At 46.7% G+C, this 25,417-nt stretch overlaps 2 protein-coding genes across 3 annotated transcripts in view; both read right to left on the bottom strand.

The window, feature by feature from the left end:
- Nucleotides 1-9,296, bottom strand: part of FGF18 (fibroblast growth factor 18) — a 35,475-nt gene extending 26,179 nt beyond the window's left edge. The window contains exons 1-2 of the mRNA XM_024115846.1: nucleotides 9,153-9,296; nucleotides 8,941-8,977 (exon numbers count right to left, since the gene is read on the bottom strand). Coding sequence (XP_023971614.1) covers nucleotides 8,941-8,977; nucleotides 9,153-9,184 — 69 coding nt within the window. The 5' untranslated portion in view covers nucleotides 9,185-9,296. The remainder of the gene's footprint in view (nucleotides 1-8,940; nucleotides 8,978-9,152) is intronic.
- An 8,283-nt stretch (nucleotides 9,297-17,579) lies between these two features.
- Nucleotides 17,580-25,417, bottom strand: part of NPM1 (nucleophosmin 1) — a 15,762-nt gene continuing 7,924 nt past the window's right edge. Inside the window, exons 7-11 of one of the 2 annotated variants that reach the window (XM_007131041.4) lie at nucleotides 24,673-24,730; nucleotides 24,240-24,323; nucleotides 23,291-23,392; nucleotides 20,923-20,997; nucleotides 17,580-17,936 (exon numbers count right to left, since the gene is read on the bottom strand). In XM_007131041.4, the coding sequence (XP_007131103.2) occupies nucleotides 17,898-17,936; nucleotides 20,923-20,997; nucleotides 23,291-23,392; nucleotides 24,240-24,323; nucleotides 24,673-24,730 (358 nt within the window). In that variant the 3' untranslated portion in view covers nucleotides 17,580-17,897. Of the gene's footprint in view, nucleotides 17,937-20,922; nucleotides 20,998-21,956; nucleotides 22,256-23,290; nucleotides 23,393-24,239; nucleotides 24,324-24,672; nucleotides 24,731-25,417 lie in introns of those variants that run through there. The other variant, XM_024115823.3, reaches the window with a different exon arrangement.

Below are 25,417 nucleotides of genomic sequence, written 5' to 3'. Positions count from 1 at the left end.
ATGGCCGCTGGGCCTGCGCGTCCGGAGCCTGTGCTCCGCAACGGGAGAGGCCACGACAGAGGGAGGCCCGCATACCACAAAAAAAAAAAAAAAAAAAAAAAAAAAAAAAAAAAAAAAGAATCAAGATTTGAATCCAGCTCAGCTCAGCCTAGAACCTCCGCTCCCCATCTCTTCACCCTCTCCTGCTCTATTCTCCCTTCTCTCTGTCACCCACCTCCTTTCCCCCATTCAGGAAAGCAATTGGCTCCGGCCACAAGCCATATGTGGGGCAGGAACTGAGGTGGAGGATTAAACATGAAAGGACTGAGGCCTTGAGCTCACCCCCTACCCAAGAAAGGAGGAAGGGGTCAGACTGCCCTCCCGCCCAGGTACCCATCCTCGAGGCCTCAGAGAATCTGCGCCCCTGTCTCCAGGCAGCCTGCCCAGAAAGGGAGGGTCTCCCTGGTCCCAGGAGAGGCAGCCCACAGACTTCCGGCCACATTCCACCACTGCCTGCCTCCCCCTCCAGAAGCAGCACTGGGGCCAGCCATGCCAAGGGCTTTCAGAGCTTCTCCAAATTCTGGATTCAAACCTGAGACCTGCACCCCATTCCATGAGTGGCCCCTTGTAGAGTCAGCACCCCCTCCACCCTGAAATGCAGCTCCCAAGCTCTTCCTCAAGAGCAAGCCTGGACTCAGGCCCAGGAGTTGATGCCAGTCACAGTGCTCCGTGGATTATCATTGTCGTTGAGCACGAAACTAACGCTGGCTCCCACTTAGTGGGCGTTCGCTCAGTACCAGGGTACAAGCTAAGCACTTTCCAGGCACTGTCTCCTCGCTCCTCGCAGGACCTGGGCAGGTCAGAACGATTACCATCCCCATGATAACGGGAGACACAGAGAGGCTAAGGGATTTGCCTAAGTTGTACAGAAACTGATGCAGCCAAGAACTGAACCCACCCCTGGCTCTGGAATCCATCAGTTTCCCCTAGCTGACACCCCTGGACAGAAAGCGGAGGAGGGAGGCTGGGCCCAGCCCTGCATCGGAGCTTGGTTCACTCAGACTGATGCCCCCAGCCACCCCTTAGCCCCAGGTTTCTCCCCTCTCTTCTGTCACACTCCCCACATCCATCCCAGCCAGGACAGAGTGGTGATGCTCAAAAGGGTCCTTCCCCACCCCCAGCCTGTCAATTAAGCTCCTGGGGCTGTCAATGTATTGATTGGCAGGGCTGAGCCATCAGCATGGGAGGGGGGTGCTGCCACCCAAGGCGCTGACCGGGAGCTCCTCCTCCCCATACATCAGCCTGCGCTGTACAGATTGTCAATATGGGTGCCGCGGCCCGTCAACCCTGCAGCCAGCCTGAGAGAGTGGGGGGGGACTCCTAAAGACCCATGCTCCCTTCTTTCCTCCTTTTCTCCTTCCTTCCAGTCCCTCTCCCTTGAAGCCCCTGGGTGGGGAGAGGGGTCATGCATGTCAAAGAGGTAATAAACAAGCCCTTTATTCTGGCATTCAATGCCCACCATGGCCTTTTATATCACCCCCATTGCTGAACTTGATGCACCAGCCATCCCAAACAGCTTGGCGTCCCCTGAGCACATCAAGCTGTTCCTTGCTCCATGTAGAAATGGTCCATGTGCCTGCAAAGGCTTTTTCACACACGCACGCGCGCGCAGAGAGAGACGCTCAGAGCCTTCACCCAGCTTGTTCCTATTTCAAGATTCAAATGGCGCACCTTCCCAGGTAAGATCCTCCTGCCCTGAGTCTGGTTTCAGGGCCCTTCATCAGAATACCCTCTGCACCCTTGGGCCCCTGCCCGCTGCACAGATCCCTCAGATTTCTCTCAAATCCCTGAGGGCTGGGACAGGTCCTGAGCACCCCGTGCCCCACACCTGGTACAGGGTTGGGGGGCTCCATACAGATGCCCGGCCCTCAGAGAAGCTGTTCTCCCCACCCCTCCACTTGCTGACATTCACGCTGCATGCCAGGTCCGTGCCAGGTGCCACAGGGCCCACGGGATGGGCCAGGCCTCCTTTGACTTCCAGGAACCAGGAGCTGGTGGACAAGCAGGCCTCTAGGCACACCAGAGTCAAATGTATAACTGCAGCTCACATTTACTCAGCACTTATAATGAGCCATGTGCTGGGCCAAGTGCTTCCCCCAAGTGACCACAGTTCACCCCCTATAGCAACCCCAAGAGGGAGGGTCCATCCTGATGCCTATATTAAAGATGAACCACAGAGAAGCCGAGAATTCACTCAATCATGCAGCTACCAAGTGGCCGAGGTGGGGTATGACCCAGGTGGGTTGCATCCAGAGCCTGAGTCCCTATACATCCCTGTGAGCCCCAGCAGAGAACGCACTGGGTCACAGAGCAATGACAAAGTGCTAAGAGGTTCCAAGGCAGAGGTGGGATGGGGAGAGTGGTAAACAAAGCTGCCAAAGCACCTGCCATCTCTTCACAGGGATCATGGAGGAAAAAAGCTGAAGCCTTAGATATCTTCTTCATCCTGCTCAAAACCCAGTCCAGGGCCAGCCATGTTTGCTGATTGCTAATGAGGAGAAGCACCATAATCGAATGCCTATTGCATACCAGGTCCAAGACATGGTTTCAATTAATCCTCCCAACAGGCCCTAGGAATGGTATTATTATTCCTATTTCTCAACTGACGAGGAGGTAGAGACTCAGAGAGGTTAAGGATCATTCCCAAGGGCACACAGCCTGTGAGTGGTGCAATGAGGATAAAATTCAGACCTAAATCCAAGATCTATGCTCAGATTAGAGGAGGCCTGATGTCACCGATGCAAGAAGCGCAGCCTTCCTAGCTTTCTTCAGCACGCTGCAGCATGTTAACACACACAGAGAGCATATAATTGATCGAGCAATTACTATTACTCAATTATTTACTGAGTGTCAGCCACAGTGCTAGCTACTCTGTGTGCATTATCCTATTTAGTCCTCACCATAACCCTTAAGAAGTAGGTACCTTTCATTACCCCATTATACGGATGGGGAAAACCAAGGTGCAGAGGGTGGAAGGTTAAGAAATTTGCTGAACAGTTGCTCAGCAGCACAGATAGGATTCAAACCAAGGTCTTTCCTATGCCAAAGCCCACACATTCAAGCACCGCAGAAGCCGCCTAGCTGACTTCACTGATACCCAGGTGGAGAAACTGAGGCACACAATGAGCCAGTGACAGAGCCAGGACTCCAACCCAGGCATCCTGAGAGTCTTTCTGCTCTGTGGCCTATGGGGGGCTTGTCTTTGGCCCCATCCTTGGCACAGCAGCATTTTAAATGGGCCTGAGGCCTTATGCCGTTTAGATGTTGGAGCAAACAAAACCCAGTCATCTTCCAGGCCCTACCAGAAAGACTGACTAAAGCCTGAGGGGCCCGCTTACGCACTGATGTTCCAGAACAAATACCTACTGTCAGACCCAAGGTGCCAACAGCAGGCCTCAGCCCTTCCGGAGGCCCCGTGGCTCTCCTCCAGCCTGGGTCACACTGACAGGGCCCTTGGCATTGCCCTTCCCTAAGTGCTCAGCCATGGGTCCTTGTGAGTAGGGGGGAACCCAACCCAGCACAAAATATGGGGCACACAGATGTTCATCCGACAATCCCGGCCCTCAGAAAGGAAACACCTTCCCTCTCCCCAGTCACCAGGAGGTGGCAGTGCCATGGGCGAGGGGAGCTTAATGCACTGACAGAGGGGTGGAACCAAGGGAGTCTTCCCAGAACAAGAGACACAGGGACTAGGTCTTGAAACGCAGACAAGATTTCAGAGCCCTGGGTTCTGCACTCTCCCCTGCTCCACACCCTTAGGAAGTAGGAGCTGTTTTGTTGGTTGTTTTCTTCCCATTTTATGCGTGCAGAAGCTGAGACCCAGGGAGGTTAAGTAACTTGTCCAAGGTCACACAGCAAAGACAAGGCAGAGCGACTCTTTGAACCAGCCTGGCAGATTCCAGAGCCTTTAAAGTGCTGTTTAATAAGCTGGGTCCTAGAGTGGGCAAGCTAGAGTTGAATCCCACTCTGCCTCTCTCTCCTGCTGTGCAACCAAAGACAGATTATTTCATGCCTCTGAGCCTCACTTTCTTCATCTGTAGAATTCCCTAATTCCAGGCTGGTTGTGAGGCACAGCCTAGATGCTGTGAGAAAGCGTCAGCCACGGAACGAGCCCGCAATACCCGGCAGCAGCTACCAGTATAGTTGTTACCCTGATGGGCCTACCCCCTGATTTCCTACACCAACAACTTCCCTGCTACAGGACGAGGTCAGAACCAAAAGATCCTGCTGAGGACAGAAAGTCTTCTCCCTGTCCCCATCCATCTCCCTTTGGGGGTCCAATGTGTCCTCCCAGCCACCCAGGGCTGGGAGGAGGCAACGCTGTGGCCCTGACACGCTGCCCAGAGCCTGCTGGACACTGGCTGCACCAACCACAAGAAATGTTCAAAATCCACCTCCTTGCCTCAGAGCAGGTGACACTCCTGGGCTGCAGGAAGGCTGGCAGGGTGCCCCCATCTCCCTCCATGCTGGGAAAGAAGCTGGAAGGAGAGTGCTGAATCCCCCAGGCCCCGCTACCCCCCCAAAAAACACCCACCTCTAGCTCTGAAACCCTTTTAGAGCAGAACATTCCAGGAAGATCAGGGCCTGCAGACACCAAGTCAGATGCCCTCAACCACAGAGACGCCCACCTGGCCTCTGATCATCGCCTAATAAGGGATCCTATCAGGGGGATCCAACCGGATCTCTCACTAAGGGCCCCTAGGGTGCCTCTTGAGACTCCATTTCCCCATCGGTATTCCTTCTGAACAACTGCAGTGTTTCTGAAAAAGTCTGCCTGGTGTGCTGAAAAGGATACAAGGTCTCGATTTCAGAGTCTTGGGTCTTAGCCATGGCCTTGAAAAATCCCTTCCTGCTCTGTACCTCAGTTTCTCCATCTGTGAGGTAGGAATATGATAATATTCCTCCTACTCCAGTCTCCCTTGTAGAATGGTAGAAAGGATGAAAGGAACTTCCTGATGCAAGAGCCACTTGGAAATTCATACAAGTAGCACTTTCTCACCAAACGCAGGTCACTTCTCCCCAGCCTTGGTTTCCCCCCTCCCCCCCCCCCCCCCCCCCCCCCCCCCCCCCCCCCCGGGCGGGGGGTGTGTAGAATGGTAGAAAGGATGAAAGGAACTTCCTGATGCAAGAGCCACTTGGAAATTCATACAAGTAGCACTTTCTCACCAAACGCAGGTCACTTCTCCCCAGCCTTGGTTTCCCCCCTCCCGCCCCACCCCCTCCCCTGCCCCCACCCCCATCAGGCTGGAGGATGCTCCCTACCTCTCAACACTTCACAGCGTGGGAAAGGAGGGGTGGAGTTGAAGGAACTCCTGTTTATCTGGCACTCTCCCTCTCTAGACTGGGAGCTCCTTGAGGCCAGGAACGGACTAGTCTTGTTCCAGGGGCAGCAAGAAGCAGGCTCCCAGCAAGTATGTGATGAACAAATACCTGACTGGATGGACAAACGGATGGATGAGGTTGCTTCTTCAAGAAATTAAAAGTACAATCCAATAGGACAGCATCCCATCCTCTTCAAGTCCCAAAGGACTCTGTCTCTGGCTTCCCCATCCTAGCAAGCTTGAAGAGAGGTTTACACCTCACTGAAGAGGCCAGGCATGGGGGTGGTCAGCCTTAGAGAAGGCATGGAAGGAAACTTCCAAACTTGAGCTAGTGCGGTGAGAGAGGAAGCAGCGCTGTGGGAGGGAGGGACCGAGGGGCCAGTGGAAGGCCCCCCTGCCCTGGCCCGCCTCATGCCTGGCCTGTCTGGGGAAGGCCAGGACCTAGCCGAGCCTGGCGGCAGGAACAATGTCAGGCAGGTGCCGGCCGAGCTGCGTGAAAGGCCCAGCCCGGTGTCATTGTCAGCGCTCAGCCAAGTGCAGAAAAGCAATTTACTGGTCACGCCGCTTGCTCCCCTTGGAAATTTTTAAAATTCTTCCGATTTGAGCTATCCACGGTGTCCCAAGTCGTGTGGAGAAGGGATTTTATTAAATTCCCAGCTTCCAGCTCCCAGGGTTGCCGGCAGGGGAGGGCGGGGCTCACCACATTGTTGGGGCTGGGAGGGGGGGGAGTGGGGGGCGGTGTGGGCAGTGTCTGGCATTGACTGTGTTCACAGAAATGTGGCTGGGGGCAAGGGGCCCATTGGGGTTTGGTGGCTGATGATGGATGGAAAGAGGGGAGGAGTCCAGAAACTCTGTTCCTAGGACTGGACCAGTTCCCCAAAACACAGAGGCGGGGGAAGGAAGGGCATAGGTGTATAGAGTTCCCAGCAGAGCAACGTGCTCCTGGGGGATGAGAATTTGCAAAACCTCTTCCACGCCTATCATATACCATTCATCCTCGGGGCCACCCATGTCACAAATGATGAAGCTAAGTCTCGCAGAGGTCTACATATAGGGAAAGATGGAGCTGGGGTTCAGGCGCAGTCCACAGGATGGCAAAGCCCTGAGCCCTTCCCACGGTGCAGGGAGCCTCCCCTGGGCCCTGCTCACCAAAGGCACTCTCATTACCACCCTCCAAATGCACCCTGTCCAGGAAGCAGCTGCTCTCCCGGTGTTGGCCCATCACCTCAGTGGGGAGGAGACTCCAGACTCCCACAACTAGCACAAGGGTCCCACCCCTCATCTTTACCTCTAAGGAACACTCCACCTTGTCCCTCGAGCATAAAGGAGGGTGTGAGCCTGCCAACTTTGTCTATAACTCCCTAGGGTAGCATTGCTTTATCTTTCAGCAATCATGGGTGCTTTCAAAAATCTGTGGGGAGTTGAGAACCGTCTCCCATACACTGCATATATGGGCACCGTTTTGCACACAGTGTTTCAGGGACCACCCCTCCCCCATAATCCCATCCTTAGATATCCTAAGGGTGCATGGATCATGGGTTAAAAACATCAGTCAGTCCTAAGGCAGTTTGCAACCGGAAAGGCTGCAAAGGAAGGGGGAGGTGGAGGTGCGGGGGAGAGGAGGCTCCCTCACCTGCTTGAAGGCCTAACCCCGATGGACCCAGGCGGCCCACCCAGCTTTCTCTTCCCCGCCCCTCCCCCCGACAGGCTGGCTCTAGCTCTGGCCAGGACCTGGAGGTGGGATGCAGGTCCAGGTTCCCTCCCTCACATTCCCCGCACCCAGGACACAAAGACCACACAGCAGCCCCTCCTGGGCCCCACTTCAAGGACCAAGAGGCAGCAGGCAACAAGAGGCCTGGGCAACAAAGTCTGAAACCGTCTCTCTACTTTATGCCCATTTCATCATCCTCGGCCCCAGGCTCAGCACTCAGGAAAAGAGCTCTCACCCAGGTCAGACAAGCAGTCCCCTGGGGTGACTCTGGGGCCTGCCCTCTGCTTGGGGAATCAGCTGCAAACCAAGCAGGCCATGCCTGGCACTGGCCTCTCTCTCTGACACCAGCCATTCCCCACCCTGCCCCCTGCAACCACACAGGGTCACATCTGCTTTGGCAAACGGCCAGTCTTAAGTTACTGACTCCAGTTGTATTGATTCAAGGAGTCACTGGGGACCCCAGCCTGGCCAACAGAAGGAAAGAACCGATCAGTCTGTCCATCCATCCTTCCAGCCCCCAGTCCCAACTAGTTGCCTTCACCTCAATGTCCATCCCGATGGTAACAGCTCTCTCTTAGGAGTGGGAGGGGAGATAAGCAGTCTCACCGCCGCCGCCCTCCGCAAGAGACCCGTGAGTCTCAACAGCGCTCAGCACACACACCTGGGAGAACCACCACTTTGCCTGCTCAGTGCTCTCCCTGGGCACCTCGGGAATCCAGAAAGCTAAGGCCCAAGCATCCTCTCGAACCCTATGAGGACACCTGCCTTCAACCCAGAGGGGGAAGGGGCAGATAATCTCTTTTGGCCCCAGCCCAGCTCCTCCTAGGGCGCCTCCGTCAGAGCACTAGGTGGTGGAGGGCTAGGGCAGCTGGCACTTCCTATTCCCTTTCCCTTTGCGCCCCCCCTCCAAGCTGAGGCAGCCTGGTCTGGTTCTAATCGGGGCTGAAGTCAGCTCCCTCAGTCCCTCTTCTCTTTCCCTCCCCCCGCCCCCCAACCCTTTTCCTTCATTTCCACGGCTTTGGAAGCCCCAGTGTTCCAACTGTCTGCGTGCCAAGACCTTCCCGAGTCTGAAAGCTGCTGAAGTAACAGATCAGATTTTAGCAAGTGCTTTCCAGGCTGAGCGCCAAGCCCTCTTCTGATTCAGGAGAGCGAGCGAGCGGGGAGCGAGGCGGGGAACCAGCTGAGGGCTGCACTACCTTGGGCAAGGGTGTGCGTTGCGGAGCGCGGCCCGTTCCGGAGCCGCCTCGCAGGCAGTGGTCCCTCGGCCCAGGCTCCCCGCTTTGCTCGCTCTCACCCCAGTCTCCCCTCCTAGCACAACATCTCTCTCCCTCTCTCTCTGTCTTTCTCTCAATGCTGCAAACGCCTTTGAAACCACAGAGTAATTTACAACTGAAGCTTTCTCCCTGGACTCCAAATCCACTCGGTTGAAAGGAGCCTTTTTGTTTGGAAGAGCGAGCGGAGATGTTAAGGGACGGTTGGCAGAGAAAATCCCTACGTCCTGACTCCTCACCGGCTACGGGCCGGGCGGGGAGGAAGCGGGGGGAGCGGAGGGGGGGACTTGGAGCCGGGCACACTGTAGCGGCTGAGGCCGCCGGCTCCGAGCATCTTCTCCCAGCCGAAGCCGACAGAGGCCGTGGCAGCCCGCGCCAGACTGAGTCTCGCAACAGACCCCCTTGCCCTTGGCCGGTCCCCCGCCCGCGCTGGGCGCATTTGGAGCCACCCTTCCGCGCCCTGGGAACAGGTGCACTGGGCTCGGCGCCCAGGAGGGGTGGGGCACAGGGAGGGGGCGCGGCCCGGGGGAGGAGGGGTAGACACGTACCGGGAGACAGGGGCGGGTGGGGGGGAGGTCAGAGTCAGGAGCCCACGTACCTGTACCTGGAAGCACAGCAGCAGGAAGTGTAAACACCTGCGGGAGAGAGAGATGGAGAGGCAGTCAGTGGGACTGGAGGGAGGGGAACCCGCGTATAGACAGACAGATACGCAGTCGGAAAGTCAGAAGAACGGCCGGGCGGGCAGACAGAGCCACAGGCACACGGACAGACGTCCAGGCAGGGTGGGCAGCCCCGCACGCGGGCGCTTACAGGCAAGTGCAGGCGGAGGGCGCTGAATACATCGCTGGGCGGGGGGGGAGGCGGCGGCTCCTAGCCCAGCCTGCACATGTCCCCTTCGCGCGGCCGGGACCGGGCGCCTCCGCCGCCGCCGCCGCCGCCGCCGCCGCTGCTGCTGCTCCCTCCTCGCCGGCTGCTGCTGCTGCAGACTCTGCTGCTCCGGGGCGCTCCGCGGCGCGCCCTGCGGCATCAGCGCCCCGCGCGGCTCCTCCCGAGCGCTGCGCCCTCCGGGCTGGAGCGGGGGCTGCGGGGCGGCCGCCGCTGTGCAGGAGGCACCGGCCGGTGCGAGAAAGCTTGCTCACTGCCGGCCGGCCGGCCGTCCGGGCGTCTGCGGGAAGCTGGCTGCCCGGCTTACTCCGGGGGCAGCATGCGCGGCGGGGCTGGAAGCTGCGGCGCGCTCTCCAGGCGAGGCGCGGGGCTGCGCGGGGCCAGGGGTCAGCGCTCCGGGGCCGGGGCGCGCGGCTGCAGCACGAACGCGTCACGGCCGCTCCGTCTGAGCGCCCGCCGGCTCATGTCTCCTCCTCCGCGTCTCTCCGGCCGTGCGCATCGCCACCTCCCACCACTGGCGGCGGCCGGGGCGTTTTCTACGCGCGGGCGGCGAGGGGGCGGGGGGCCGGGGGCGGGCCCGGGCCCGAGCCGGCACAATGAGGATGCGGGGCCCGGGGGCTCCCCCCTCGGGGCGCGGCCGGACGGGCGCTCAGCTAGCCTGGGTGCGCCGCGCCCACATCAAAGGCGGCCCTGCCTGCTTGCCTGCCTGCCGCAGCCTCTCCACTGCCTCCTCCTCCTTCTCCTGGCGGCTCCGGGTTGGAGGGAGGCGCTCAGACTCTCGGCGACGGGACCGGCAGCTCCGAAGGGGCACAGCCAGCTAGGCTGGAGCTGGTGAGCGCTCGAAGCCGTCGGAATTCTGCGCCTGGGCGCAATGACCCCGCGCCACGGCGCAAACGCTGCCGGAACTGGACAGGCTGCGGTCCCCAAGAACGCAGTTAGGTGCGGAACGTCCCTACTCGCCCACATTCGCTACGTGCTCTCACATCCACCAGCGCTTGAGTGGGGAGCAGGGAAGGGGCGGGTCAGGCCCAGCCCTCGGGGCGGCTCCACTTAAGGGGGTCGCTTTTACCCGCTCTGTGAGTCCACGCAGGATCATGGCATGTCCCAGGCGCCCTCTCGGACGGCTGGCCACCCTATGTGAGCCCCCTTTCAATCTCCGTCCCTGTCATTGAGGGGAGGGGATCTCGAGGGCGTCTCTTAAGCCCCCCCCCACCCCCACCGCCCCCCTTCCAGGGTTCCCGGGTCGGTTCCCGAGATCCCAGCTGGGCTCTCCGGTAGGTGAGCCAGCTTTGGAAACGCACGGCTGCCACCTAGCGTCCCCAAGGCTTCGCTGCAGCCCAGCCCGGTCAGGCTATACAGGCCCGGGAGGAGCCAGCAGGACTATGGTCAGCGACCACTCTAGGCCCTTTGCCGGCCTCCAGGCTGAGATTTGCCACTCTTTGCACACTAAGCAGTTTGACTCTTTTAACCAGGTCCCTTCTAAGGGCATCTCTTCTAACCCCCTCCGCCCCTTCAGAGGAATCATTCCTGTCCTTGCCACCAACCTCAAAATGTAGGTGTTCTTGTCATACGTTAACTGTCTCACACTGTCTAGAGCTCCAGACAGCTAGGCTCTGCTTTGGCCTGATGCCAAGGGTTTGTCATAGAGGGAAAGAAACTGAACAAGCTCAAAAAGCAAAACTCAGGAATCCGGACTATTTGGTTAAAAACTTCCTGTGTCACTGGCAATGGCTGATATCCCCATTTCACGTATAGTGAAACTGAGGTAGACACTGTCAAACAGTGCTACTTCCTAGTCATGGAATATGAACTATCAGCAATTGTTCCGATTATCAGGCTTCCCTGCAAGCTATTTAAGTTCCCTATCAAAGCTGAGGCTATCTTAAACAGCCTGTTTCAGCACTGGACACAAGCGCAGAAAACCTTTTCAAAGCTAGGGGCTGAGCGATGGAGAAAGTTCTTGTGTGAAGCGCTGGGCTGAATTTACTTAGACATTCCCATTGCCAGAACCGGCAAATCCCAAGACAGCATGCAGTGCCCAACCGCAAAACAGATATGCTTCCCTTGGGTCCTGTGACATCACCATACTTGATCTGACTTTAAAAAGACCTCTGACAGCCCAGTCAAGAGGTGGGTTTGGCCTACTACCTGCTAAAGTGGGGTGTTTGAAGTATCTCCTGGCCAATAATCAGACTTCCAATTTCCTGTAGTTTCCTATTACTTTTGAATGAAATGGGTCCATAATTATTTATATTCTAAAATGCCTGCAATTTTTTTCAAGGCTCAGATAGTGTTTGTTGATTTCACAAATAAAGCTATCACCCAAGTAAAATTCACCCAGAAGTCCCATCAAGTGAAGTTCTTAGTAAGAGAAGAAACTCAAGTTAGACGTCCTGGATTTGAATATTGCCTCCAACATTTACTTATAAATTCCAGCAAGCTTCCAACAGTACCAAGTGTTAAGATACTGCGAGTTACCAAATGAGATCATTCAGTCTGGCTCACAATGAAGGCTCCAAAGATTTTAGCTATTATTAATAATCCTAATTATGGTTTTCAAGTTATCACATTATCTTTTTCTTCACCATTTCATGAAGTAGGGAAGCAGGATCACTCTTTTTTTTTAAAATCTATTTTATTTTTGGCTGTGTTGGGTCTTCGTTGCTGCGAGTGGGCTTAGTTGCAGAGAGCGGGCTTCTGACTGCGGAGGCTTCTCTCCTTGCAGAGCATGGGCTCCAGGCGTGTGAGCCCCAGCAGCCGTGGCTCGCAGGCTCCACAGCGCAGGCTCAGCAGTTGTGGTGCACAGGCCTAGTTGCTCCACAGCATGTGGGATCTTCCCGGGCCAGGGCTCGAACCCTCATCAGCAGGCAGATTCTTAACCACTGTGCCACCAAGGAAGCCCATTCTTAATTTACTGTAAAGAATCTTTTGACTCTAAATCCTGTCACTTTAACATTTTTCCTTTACATTGTTCACACCTGCAAACTTATGACCATACAGATGAATCTTAAATGAGCCTTTTCTATTCAAATTTGACATATTCACATAGCACTTAATATGGGTCACTAATTTGGTAGTCACTTCTCACCAATTCATTCAATCACTATTTATTGTGTCAGGCCCTGGGTGAAGACATACAAACCCCCTGCTTTGAAAAAGCACTTTACTTCTACTAAGGAAGATGGGCAATAAGCAAATAAGCCAAGAGATAAATTCAAGCTTTGAATCGGCACTTTGAAGGAAAACAGTGGGATAGAGAACACCAATTAGCAATACTTAGCCTAAGACCCAAAAGTGGGAGAGCCAGCCACACAAGGGAATATTCCAGGCAAAAGATGTCAATTGCCTGCAAGTGGGAAAAGGCTAGGTGACAGCCAGGGTTAGCCAAGAGTGGCAAGAGGGTGAAAACAAGCAATAGGTACCTGTCAGAAACCTTCAAAAGCCTTTTAAGGCACTATTTAAATGCTTGGAGTTTGACAAATGTTTATACTTCTGTAAACACCTTTCTCAGGCAACCTCCCACCACACCCATCACTAGTCTCAAGTTACCATTAGTCTGCTGGCACTAGATTCTAGTTTCACAGAAATGGAACCATATAATATGTGCTCTTTTGTGTCTGGCTTCTTTTGCTCAGCATGTTTGAAATTCAGCCTCATCCCTTGTTGCTTTTATCATTGTTCCTTTTTATTGCCAAGTAGTTCTCAGTGTGGATATACCCATTTTTTTGGCACTTTATCAAAGGCTTTGAAACTAAGGCTCAAAATCCAGTTTGTTTTTAAAGCTTACTGCAGCTGGTAAGAATATATTGGAATGGTGCGACAGTGGCAGGAAGGAGGCCAGCAAAAAAGCTGTTACCAGTCCAGGCAAAAGTATGGTAGTTGGGGCCAGGTGGCTATGTGCTAGTTTGGTATTGGGAGTTGGACACAACTACATTTAATTCCTAGCTCTCGGCTGGCAAATTCACAATTTTCTGAGCAAATTCTCATCTGTAAAATTCCAGGTTGTCTGAAGGGTAGCTGAGAATGTATGTTGACTGCTTCCCCAATGGAATGCAAGCCCTGGAGGGCAGTTACCTGTTTTGCTTGCTGATTAATCCTAAGCCTTAAATACATACTTTGGGACAGGGTACTTAAATGTTTAGATTCTTCCTACCTCATTTTCAAGTGAAAGTACACTAACAGCACTGCAATCTGACACTCATTTTCCACCTCTCTCCAATCTTAAGAATCACAAAATTCAGGGAGTCTACAGAATACAAATATTTTGGAGAAAGATGAGAGAACGTCCAGCCTAAGAACATAGGACAAATGCAGCCTCATGTCTTCAATAGGATGAAGTAGCTTAATCAGAAAAGTAGACACAAAGTACCACAATATCAGCTCTTGGAACTTTCAGATTAAAAAGGGATGTCTAGTGCCAAGTTCAGGAGTCAAGGAGCAACTGGCTCTTCATTGAGATGTGGCTGGAAGGTGGCCTTACACTTTCTGAAATAACTTTAACCCTGCATCTCCACAGTGCAAACTACTAACCCTTAATAGGGTATTATCTGTGACCCTCAACCTTTTTTCTTGGATAATTTCAAAGAAAAACACCCCCCAAGGCAATGTAAACATAACCTCCCCACCCCACCCCCATCATCCAGTTAATAGCTTCCGCAGGCAAGCTTTACACACACCACTATAAACACACCACTATAAACCTCATTTTATCATCATGTGCATTGATCTGGTAATTTGGACAGCCTGATCTGCTCTCCCCAAATGGCCTTACTTTATTAACCTATTTTGTCCTCTGGTTCAGGTTGAAGGTAACTGTTAAGTTCTCACCCACAACCTAACCATATGTGATAAAGATACTAAGATACCAAATGAAAAGAAGCTTCCTGCAGACAGCCGACAAGTGTGTCTCTGCCCTCTTAGTGCTCAAAATGTTCCCCGTGCTTTTCCAAAGGGTCTGATCTGCTCATCCAGGTTAAGTCTGCTAAACAATACTGGGTTCAGTATTAATGAGTATCACTCCCACCAGGGCTGTGGTCTCTAAACACCATTCTTTTTAAATAAAGAACCAGAGCTCCTTGGAAAAATGAATCATTACAGGTCTAGAAAGAAAGTGTTTATCTTGTTCAAGATAAGCCTGGAACGTTCTGTCACACTAGAAAGCGAAAAAACTTCTTATCAAAGACTACTTACTGGAGTCAGTGATGGCAGGAACAAGCTTGAAAAGGATTCCATTGGCCGAAAAGATGCAACACAGTGGATTGAAATACAAATATATAAAAATCTGAATTCAGTGGCCATCATTAAAAAGTCTACAAATATGGGGCTTCCCTGGTGGCGCAGTGGTTGCGCGTCCGCCTGCCGATGCAGGGGAACCGGGTTCGCGCCCCGGTCCAGGAGGATCCCACATGCCGCAGAGCGGCTGGGCCCGTGAGCCATGGCCGCTGAGCCTGCGCGTCCGGAGCCTGTGCTCCACAACGGGAGAGGCCGCAGCAGAGGGAGGCCCGCATACCACAAAAAAAAAAAGTCTACAAATAACAAATGCTGGAGAGGGTGGAGAAAAGGGAACCCTCCTACACTGTTGATGGGAATGTAAATTGGTGCAGCCACTATGGAAAAGTGTGGAGGCTCCGCAGAAAACCAGAAAGTTACCTGACAAAACTATAATTCAAAAAGATTCATGCACCCCTATGTTCACAGCAGCACTATTCACAATAGCCAAGAAATGGAAGCAACCTAAACGTTCATGAACAAATGGATAAAGATGTGGTACATATATACAATGGAATACTACTCAGCCATAAAAAGAATGAAATAATGCCATTTGTAGCAACATGGATGGACCTAGAGATTATCATACTAAGTGAAGTCAGACAGTCAAATACCATACGATATCACTTACATGTGGAATCTAAAATATAACACAAATGAACTTATTTACAAAACAGAAACAGGCTCACATAGAGAACAGACTTGTGGCTGCCGAGGGCGGGGGGGAGGGAAGGAAAGTTTGGGATTAGCAGAGGTCAACTATTATATATAGGATGGATAAACAAGGTCCTACTGTATAGCACAGCAAACTATATTCAATATCCTGTGAAAACCAAATGGAAAAGAAAAAAGAATGTCTATGTGTATAACTGAGTCACTCTTATGTACAGCAGAGATTAACACTGTAAATCAACTATACTTCAATTTAAAAAAATTTTTTTTTAAATACTGTAAGTTACCAAAAAAAAAAAAAATCTGAATTCAGGACACTCACTTTTTACTTTCAGGAAGTCAGTGTCTTTAGAAGAGGAATTTCCTAAGTCACAAACCTAGGAGTAGTAGTTCAACTTTCAGATTACTACCATGTTTAGTTAGCTGATGTCTAATAACTAGCACTATTAGTGACTTCTGAGGCACAGGGAAATCTTTAATTCCTGCCCTTCCAAAACAGAAGCCCTGTCTGGATCTGATTAGCTGTATTTAATGAGCTGGGAACAGGACAACGAGTAAGGCCAATTGCTTCCCCTCAGAATGGTGAGAATTCCTTTTGGGTTTCCTGCCACATAAGAGTGCCCATCAGGTAAACCAAAGTTAAGGTTTAACTTCTACACAAAGCAACTCAAATATTAAAAATTTCAGACTTACTATTTGTTTAAGACAGTATTATGCAGCAAGGATATTTCTACTTCTGAACATGTTAAGGGACTAATACTAATAATTACCACACTCCTACATCACACAGTATAATAAAAAACACTATCTAGGGAAGGAATGACTCAACTTTAATGTAGCTGCATTATTTGAACACCAATAACTTTTCAAATTAATGTATAGGATGGTTAAGTGATTTGGGATTGTTCTATCAATTTAAAGTAGATGAGCTTTTACATCTGAAGTACATAAAAACAAAGAACACTGAACATTTACCATCTCCTACTGTGCCTCCATTAAAATAAAGACATAAAGAGATAAGCTACAAGGACAGACATGGCCTGGAGAAAAGAAAATGAATAATCAATGAAGAAAACCACAATGTAAATGAGAAGAAGAACCCAACACCTGGAAACGAGATTAGACAAGACAGTACTGCACCAGTATTTTCCCCCACCCTCCAAAACTAGTTTACTCTGGAAAACCACCCCAGAAATAGAAAAGCTTAAAATCTGCAGACCCCCATCAAAATATCTGAAACTAGAGCCCAGTCAACAAGTACCACCCTCCTAATCAATATAAAAGATAAACAGGCTGGTGCAGGAGGGAAACAAGTAAACAATGCATAGAATGAGAAAAAATTTCTTCAGACTCTACATACTACGTCCCCCAAGAACCAAGCAAGAGCATTTGGAAGTTAAAAAAAATAAAACCAACACAAATTTGAAGACAGAAAATAAAGTCTTTCTCCTAAAGTTTAAACAAAAAGGAATGAAGAAAAACATCCAAGAGAATCAACGGAAGGCCTAAGAATGGATGGGAGTTAAGGAGGAGGGTGAAATCTCCCAAGTAAAAGGCCCTGACCAGAGAACTTCCATCTCTGGAGAATAGACCCACAGTCCACCCAGGGCCCAGGAACAAGACTACAAGACACATAAAATTCCAAAACACCAGCAATAAAGCAATCTTAACTAGCTCTCAGAAAAATTGGTCATATACAAAGAATACACAAAAATGGAATAGACCAGGCCAAAAAAGGCAGCTCACACCTAAAATTCTGAGAAAAAGATTCAGCTTACAAGGCAGCATATAATTTGATGTCACAAATCAAGATGTTTTCAGGTATGTAAAAAAATCAGAATACTTCCCCCATCTATTGGGAAACTACTGGAGGATATACCACAGCAGAACAAGCAGAACAGGAATCTAGCCCTGACCATCATGCAATTGAATCTTGGTCTAACAGATGAAGGGGTCCCAAGGATTAGTCCCTGAATGTCCTCACGTAACCACCACATGCAATAAATTAACTTCCCCCATGGATCTCAAATATGTACTATTTTGGATAAATTAAGAAAATAGTCACAGAAATAATTCTGTGTTCTGGTTCAGATAAAGAACCCAGGTTGAGAAAGGCTGCTGCAGGCTATTTAACATGCCAGATTTTCTTTGGGAGTGAAACGGCTAGGATAGGTGGATAGGAAGGTCTGACGAACATCTGATTATTAATTAACTATTATCAAGAGGTGGTAAGGTAAAAGCACTAAGCCCTCTTGATGAAAAATAGATTGGTTAACTCTGAGAAGCAGAGCTATCTGGATGGGTAGGGCAGGATACTATTTTAGAGATTTTGGAATACTATTTGACACTTTTACTATGTACATGTATTTCTTTGACAAAGTATAAAGAGGATAACAGAAAGAGAAACAGTGCTACTGTATTAAAATACTGAGTTTATTTCACATGTATATTTTTGTCTCCCCACCATTTCCATTTGTCTGACCACCACTACTACTATGTCCTATCATAACATTCCATACATACTTAAAACCAAGCAAAGGGTGGAGTTCCATCTTTAAAAACTAAACAGGCATTTTGGACAACACATTCTTGGCAATGGAACCTGGACAACATTTATCAGACACGGTAGGGAAAGTTCTCACTCTGCATTATAAAAAGGACAGCCAGATATCAACTGTTACAGAAATGAAATAAGACGGAAAATTTTAACAAACTGTTTAAACTATTTTCTTAAAGAGACTTCCTCCACTGCCAGAGATCTTGAATAGCCTGGAAAAAAAAAAAAGAGAAAAGAAATGTGGTTAAAAAACCACAACACTTCATAAACACCAATAAATTAAACCACGTCTCTGTACAATTCAACGTATCTATTTTTCATTCTACCACCAAAAAGGTTCACTCTAGATAATTAAGAACTGATTTCAAGGAAATTTATACTTAGGCATAATTTAATTTCAAATACTTCGATTCAGACATAAAATCATGTGATTTTTGTACGCAAAGTCATTTTTATACTAATATACATTTAACAACTTAGATATTTAGTTAAGGAAACGAAGACCAGTTTGGCCAATGCTGCCTCCATGTTATCTGCTTTAGGGCTGCCAGATTTAGAGAAAAACATGCACCTGTACACGGGACACATAAAATTAGTACATTTATCTGAAATAAACTATATAAATATACCAAAGTTACATCTTTCTTTACCTCTAATTATATTTCCCTGATGATGTGGGATCTCAACAGTTCCTTATTTTGCATAATTTGCTTATAAAATTCCTTAATTACAGTCTTATATTTTGTTTACATTTTAAGTTTCTACAGTGGTCACATCCAAATTATTTCATTAATGAGAACACATGCTAGCATTAGCATTGAGACACTATATACATTTAACATGTTCTGCCATATTAGCTACTCAGACAAGCTCTTCTGGTCTGTTGAAGCACAGAACACCATCTTCCATGACTAACTTGCTTTTCCATTCAAGCCTAATGATTTAAAATATTGTCCAATGACCAAAAAAAAGAGATCCCTCATCAATTTCTACATCCCTCCTTCAACATATAATTCATTCTACTTGTTCTCATGCTGGTATTTAGTAACATCCATGTAAAAGAGCCAAAATCTTCAAGTGATAAAAAACATTTCAAATGACAATCATGTAAGTGCAGTATTATCTACTTCAAGTTGGTGTTTCTTTTCCTATTCATGAATAATGCCTCTTAAAAAAAAATAGTCTTGATGTTTTTGTCAACTCTTCAAAGGATTCAACAAGTTCTTTTAAAGCAATGGAGAACTTCAATGACTTTGCTCTTCTTTTAATTTACATGGTCCTACTGCTGAAGAGACATTTAAATAAGCAGGTTTCACTCAATGGATTATTTAAAAGAACTTTGGGGGCCTTTTCTTCAAAGTGTTTCAGTGCTTCAAATAAATAGGATTTTCTCAAATACTGTTTTTAAACACAGCCATTGGATTTCAAATGCAAGGGAACTGAATACCATATCAACAAATATCAGTCATTCGCTAATCATTAAGTTGAATACAAATACTGAAGAACATTTTCATGACACTCTAATGTATATAAAGAAAAACAGATGCTACTTATGTATTATATAGAATATTGAATGGGACACAAAACACCTTCGAATACTTCATGTTTTCCTTCAACTTTGAGTAAACACTGTTTGCACCTTTATACAAACATTCACCAAGATTTTTATCTGTAGTCTTTCCACGAAAGGCAGTACAATTTTTTTCATTAACTCTTTAATTCAAGAGTTTCTGCAAAAATTTGCTATTATTTCTCAGGCTCCATCTGGATTTTATTAGCCAAATCCTCATAAACAACTCTTTTTCAGAAGAAAAACTGCGCAAGTAATGGGAAGATATTTTACACATTGTGATTACTTACATCTGCAGCTATGCTATAAAAATGTGACACATTCAGTGTTTTGATAATTTCGTAATAGTAAACTGAGATATCATATTTTTTATTATTGCAGAAATTTCATGCTGGCACTTGAAAACAGCTTTCAGTTTTTAAGTCAGAAAATATTTCTGATAGCAGTGAATTCAGTCATTTTCAGCTGCAAGACTGACGTTATGCTGTTTGGAAGGCCCTTGCAACGTTAGTTGTTACTTTATCTTCACCTGAATTTTTCTTAATAAAAAATTTTATTTTACCACTTCCTTTGGTATTAGCTGAAAAAATTATATATCTCTTATGCTTACCTGTTATAGGTGATGGTTTATGTATCTCGCTTTCTACCATTTTCGATACTAAATTAACAATTACACACTGCATAGTTCTAAAAGGACTTTTATCTTTACTAAATGGACGCAGAAAATTCACACAATTTACACTGGCTTTTTGGGATTCAAATATACACAAAAACAGAATACCAACCAAAAGAATGGAAAAGATTCAAACTGGTCATCTCGTGGCCATGGCAAGGAAGGCTGAACTCACGATAAACAACCGTGAAGAGTATTAAACCACTGAAAGGGTTTTAAACCTGAGAAAAATAGTGCTGCCATTTAAGTGATTTAAGTACTAAATATTGTGGTAGAAAAAGATCTCTAAATAACAAATTTAATTTATTGAAGAAAGCTGAAAATAGGAGACTTAGGGAGCACTGACAAAAACCATTAAACACAGAATATGTCCTGTATGTACATGATGCCTAGCAACCCTGTGTAACTGCTTTTACATTTTCCTTTACAATCTGCGAGTCAGCAACTATAAATAAGAGAGTAAAAATAAATGCATGATTTTTCTTCTATTGACAAAATACCTTCTTCACATTAAGAAATACAAAATCTAACTCAACTGATTTTACACTTAGGTTGATTTCAGCAAAATGTGCTTCCCATAACATCTATGGAGAAAATCATCTCTGCCAACTCACAAGAAAGCAAAGAACAGACTGACCCAAGAAGCCAAATGGAGCAGCAACGAAAACCACAGCTCATTTCCTTAGCCAACATAGTACCAAAAGCAAAACTGAGTTCAGTAACCAAGAGATAATTTACCAACTATATAGAAGCTGGGAAAAATGTACTAAAAAAGTTATCTTCTCAGTCTCTGCCAACTAAATTCTTAAGAGTTTCCAAGTATTTAATCTGAAGTATTGTCTGTGGTTAGGAACATTTTAAAAGAAGCCAACACCTAAAGAGACTAAACAAATAACCATAATAAGTCACAATAAAAATTTTGGATTTGATCATGTCTCCAACAAAGTTCAGTTACCTCCTGGTCAGTCATCCGGAAACAATTCTTCACATAATTGATGAATTTGGCTTCCACTTTGGGAAGGGAACCACCCTATTGAGACAAAAGCATTATTAAGGGTAAGTATAGAAACACTGTTTTTGAGGGAGATTGTTATGAAATTCCTCAAAGATTTGAGTGCTCTTTATTACATGGATCATTGTGATTCATTCCTTGTCTCTTCAACTCCTTTATTTTAATATTGAATAAATCCTTTTTTAGGCCTAGAAAGACATGTCTGTACAATATACTAGGACCTAGGTCTTCCACAAGTACTCTCATACTGAATAAGGTTTGTCCAAGTTTCAAATTCCCTGCCCCCACCCAGCCACTCTAAAAACACAAAAGTATAAGTTATGCTTGTGATTCTTCAGGCACTCAACCATCAACTTGACTGCCTACTGTATTTATCTAACAAGTCGGCTTTATCACCATCCTCTACTACCCAGAACCAAATACAAAAAAAAAGTATAGCCCCTTTGGGTATCATGTATACAAGTGACGAAAATTGTTTAAAAGATCACTTAATATGTACCAAAAACCCAGGTCCAGCACAGTGCTAACCTGGGAGTCAATTCAGTGGGTATATGAAGTCAAATTGGGGGGGGGGCGGGGGAGACTTTATTACATTTCACTAAACTTTAAAATTTGCCATTCCTTTCAATTATGGACACGGAAGAAAGAACAATAGTAGTAACACCAAATTATTTTCAAAGTATATGTCACCAAATATTTTCAAAAACCTTGAAATGTTTATATTAATCTCTGCTCTGGAATTAACACACTAATTTTTTCACTTTCGTTTCCTATTTTGATAACTAAATTTTGATTTTCCTTGTAACCTGAATCTTCTGTGCATTTTAAAAAGATCAAGAAGGCTTCCGGTATGGTGTAAGATACTTAACTGCCTCATCACCTAGAAAATAAACCTCACTATAATTTACACTTTTAAATTATTGTCACATACATTCTTATTTGATTCAAATATTTATTGAACAGCTAGGGAGATACAAAGGTGATTAAAATATGGTTAAAGAGGTGAAGCAAATGCACAAGTAATAGAAAGCAAAGTATGAGGTTCACTGAATCACAGCAGTCAAAAGGAAGTGTTTTAGGAGATCAAGAGATTGCTTCCAGCCTGGAAGGGGGGGGATGGGTGGGTGGCAAATCAGGAAAGGGGATTGAGTTAAAATAGAAGACTTCAGTCTGGATTGTTGATGATACTCAGTTTGGACTACATTTGTCTCTCCTTTTCCTCTCTCCCCATCTTTGGGCTTAATTTACCAGTAGTGCCCAGGATTGTTCAAAGCGCCTGCAATTAAACCAAGGAGATAGGACCATATTAAAATTAGGGGGAGAGGTATCTAAAATGTCATTTTAGAACGGTACGCAAGGGATAAAAATAAAGCAGCGATACCAGGAAGGCTAAAAGGTTTACAGTAGTACTAAAGCAAAATCAAGAAATACATTCTGGTTCTAGAATGTTAGTTTTCCAATTGACTCATAACTGCACAATGAAAGGAAATCTACGGAAGCCATGTAGAACCTAGAGAGCACAGAAAAAACACAGGGAAAGGGAGTCAGTAACTTTTCCTCACCATCCCATATTTATTCTCAATAACTGGGGTCTGAGAATATTCACAGAATTTTAAAGTTTCTCTCAAATGTGTTTCAAGGCATTAAAACCAATTACTCCATACTCCAGAGTTCACTAAAGTTTATTAAGTGCATCCCGCCACCCCAAATCAAGCAAGTAGGACAAAAGCTAATCCCCTTCTTACACATTTCAACTAAGACAAAAGGAGACTAAATGTAAACACGTTAGTCACTCAAAAATTCAAGATATTATCACACATATTGCCTGGTGACATCTTGGTGCAAATGGCAAACAGAAATGACTCAATTTGTTGGAGAATGGTTCTGACTACAGTCAAACACGAGTAATTTTTTTAAAAACTATAACACCAAGTGGCCAAAGACTCTACTTTTCCAGCTGTTTGCAATTTTAGAAGACTCATACGCCCTTCTGCTGGTACTGTGGCATCTCATGACCAGAACAGGTGAAGGGAAATGCTCTCATTTTAACATCTAAGGTAAGAATATATCTTACAATCAACTTACTTGTATTCCTTTTATAATGGAAAATAAAGCATATGTAACTTCAAATATGCAAAAAAATCAACAGACTATAAATTAATGTAAGTAACTAGTAATCCATTTTTGAGATAATTTCACACCACAAAAGGGCAGGTATATTAACTATAAAAAATGAGGAAGAGTCCCGTTCCAAACCCCAGAAAGGTAAAATTACCAATTTAGTTCCTTTAAGGAAGACAATTTTACTCACTTTTTCTATACTTGCTTGCATTTTTGCTTTAATGTCTTCTACAGAGCTAGGTCCTTTCGGTGTTTTAGGAGTTTTTTCCTGTTTTTTGAAGGATTCTTGACCCTGGGAAAAAAGGCAAATTTTAACATCATAAGAACTCTTAAGACCCACTCTACCTGGATTTTCTCAATAAGATTCTTACAAGTCCTTTGTAAAAACAAGTATACACCAGAATTGAGTTACCATTATAAATTAATTCGTGTCTCAACAATTATTTTTAAATTATTGCTTAAGAAAGGAATAGGAAATAGTTTGAGAGCCTGCATTTATATTCAACACCACGTCAGTTCTACACTTAAAGTATATTATCAAAAAATGAAAGCAGGTCCCCAAGAATGAAGCAACAAAGTTAATGCAGCTTGATGCCTGGGGCCCATTCCATAGCATTTAAATAATAATCTCCCAACATGCGGCCAGCAGAAACTGCACTATGCAAACATACCTTTCAACAAGCAAGAACCCTTACATGACACAACTGTTTGTACCACAATAAAAATCTTTCTGTTGGCTTTCTCCCCCATTAGAAAGCCACGGCAATATACAGTTGACCCTTGAATGTCAACAGGTGACGCCAGCCCTCCACGTGGCCAAAAATCTGTGTATACTTGTCGGCCCTCCACATCTGTGGTTCCTCTGCATCCAGATTCAACCAACCGTGGATATGCAGTACTGTAGCATTTACAAAAAAAAAAAAAACCGTGATAAATGGACCCATGCAGTTTAAACCTATGTTGTTCAAGGGTCAACTGTCTAACTATATGACAGTGATTACCAATAAAATAATCACATCTTAGCTCTTTGACACCAACTACAGGCGTTCTCCAAAGACCTATCAAATTTTTAAAGTAGATTCTTCCACAGAAGAACCTAACTACTTCAATGGAGCTTGTATTTGTATGTTACCACTTACTTTTGATCTTGGTGTTGATGGTTTTGAGTCTTTTCCATTCTGGTTTGATTTTTGTGCATTTTTGGCTGGAGTATCTCGTACAGACTGCAATTAGAAATTAATCTTAATCAATGCCCCTCCCTACATAACAGACATATTAGTACAAATAAAACTGCCCCAAACCATGGCAAAAGCAGCAGTCAGGCTAAGATGAAACAATCATTTTTGACAAAAGGTTGCAAAAGGGTTAACAGACAAAAGGCTATATAAAGAAAATAGATAATTCCCCACTATTAGAAAAGTTTCCAGGATAGCCCTACTCAAGAAAAATTTGAAGTATGAGATCATCTCCTAAGACAATTTTCAAAAACCACGAAACAAGCCAATGGCAAAAATTCCCATCATTTTGTTATTAGCTATTTCTGATAATCTTATACTACTGTATCTTACTTACTTTCTTTACTGGAGCTTTTTCTTCAGCTTCCTCATCATCAAAGTCATCATCATCATCACTACAAATGAAATAAGTCCTTATTACTGATTCAGTGCACTCAACAAATCTAGAAAGCTTATCCAGAAAGTGGATGAACCTACAAGTTTAGTCAATCAAAGCATGAAGAGCTTTCAAACTTTTGCGGGTTGACAAAAGAACTGAGAGCACAATCTTGAACACAAATTCATTTTCACTGCAACATTATTCACAATTACCAAGCGGTAGAAGCAACCAGGGAATTCCCTGGCAGTCCAGTGGTCAGGAATCCGCACTTCCACTGCAGTGGGGCACAGGTTCAATCCCTGGTTGGGGAACTAAGAGATCCCGCATGCAGCACGGTGTGAGCCAACCCCCGCCCCCCAAAAGAAGCAACCCAAATGTTCATAAACAAATTGTAGGGAAAATGTCATATACGTATATATATCAGGGAATATGCAATCTTACGGAAATCCTCAAATGTAGCACATGGATGAACCTTAAGGACATTATTCTAAGTGAAAGAACAGTCACAAAAAGACAAATACTGGGCTTCCCTGGTGGCGCAGTGGTTGAGAATCCGCCTGCTGATGCAGGGGACACGGGTTCCTGCCCCGGACCGGGAAGATCCCAGGAAGATCCCACATGCCGCGGAGCGGCTGGGCCCGTGAGCCATGGCCACTGAGCCTGCGCGTCCGGAGCCTGTGCTCGGCAATGGGAGAGGCCACAG

The sequence above is a fragment of the Physeter macrocephalus genome, chromosome 2 (assembly GCF_002837175.3).
Source record: "Physeter macrocephalus isolate SW-GA chromosome 2, ASM283717v5, whole genome shotgun sequence".
Lineage (NCBI taxonomy): Eukaryota > Metazoa > Chordata > Mammalia > Artiodactyla > Physeteridae > Physeter > Physeter macrocephalus.
The sequence above is the reverse complement of the archived record's forward strand: the minus strand, read 5'-3'. Positions and strand labels throughout refer to the sequence as shown.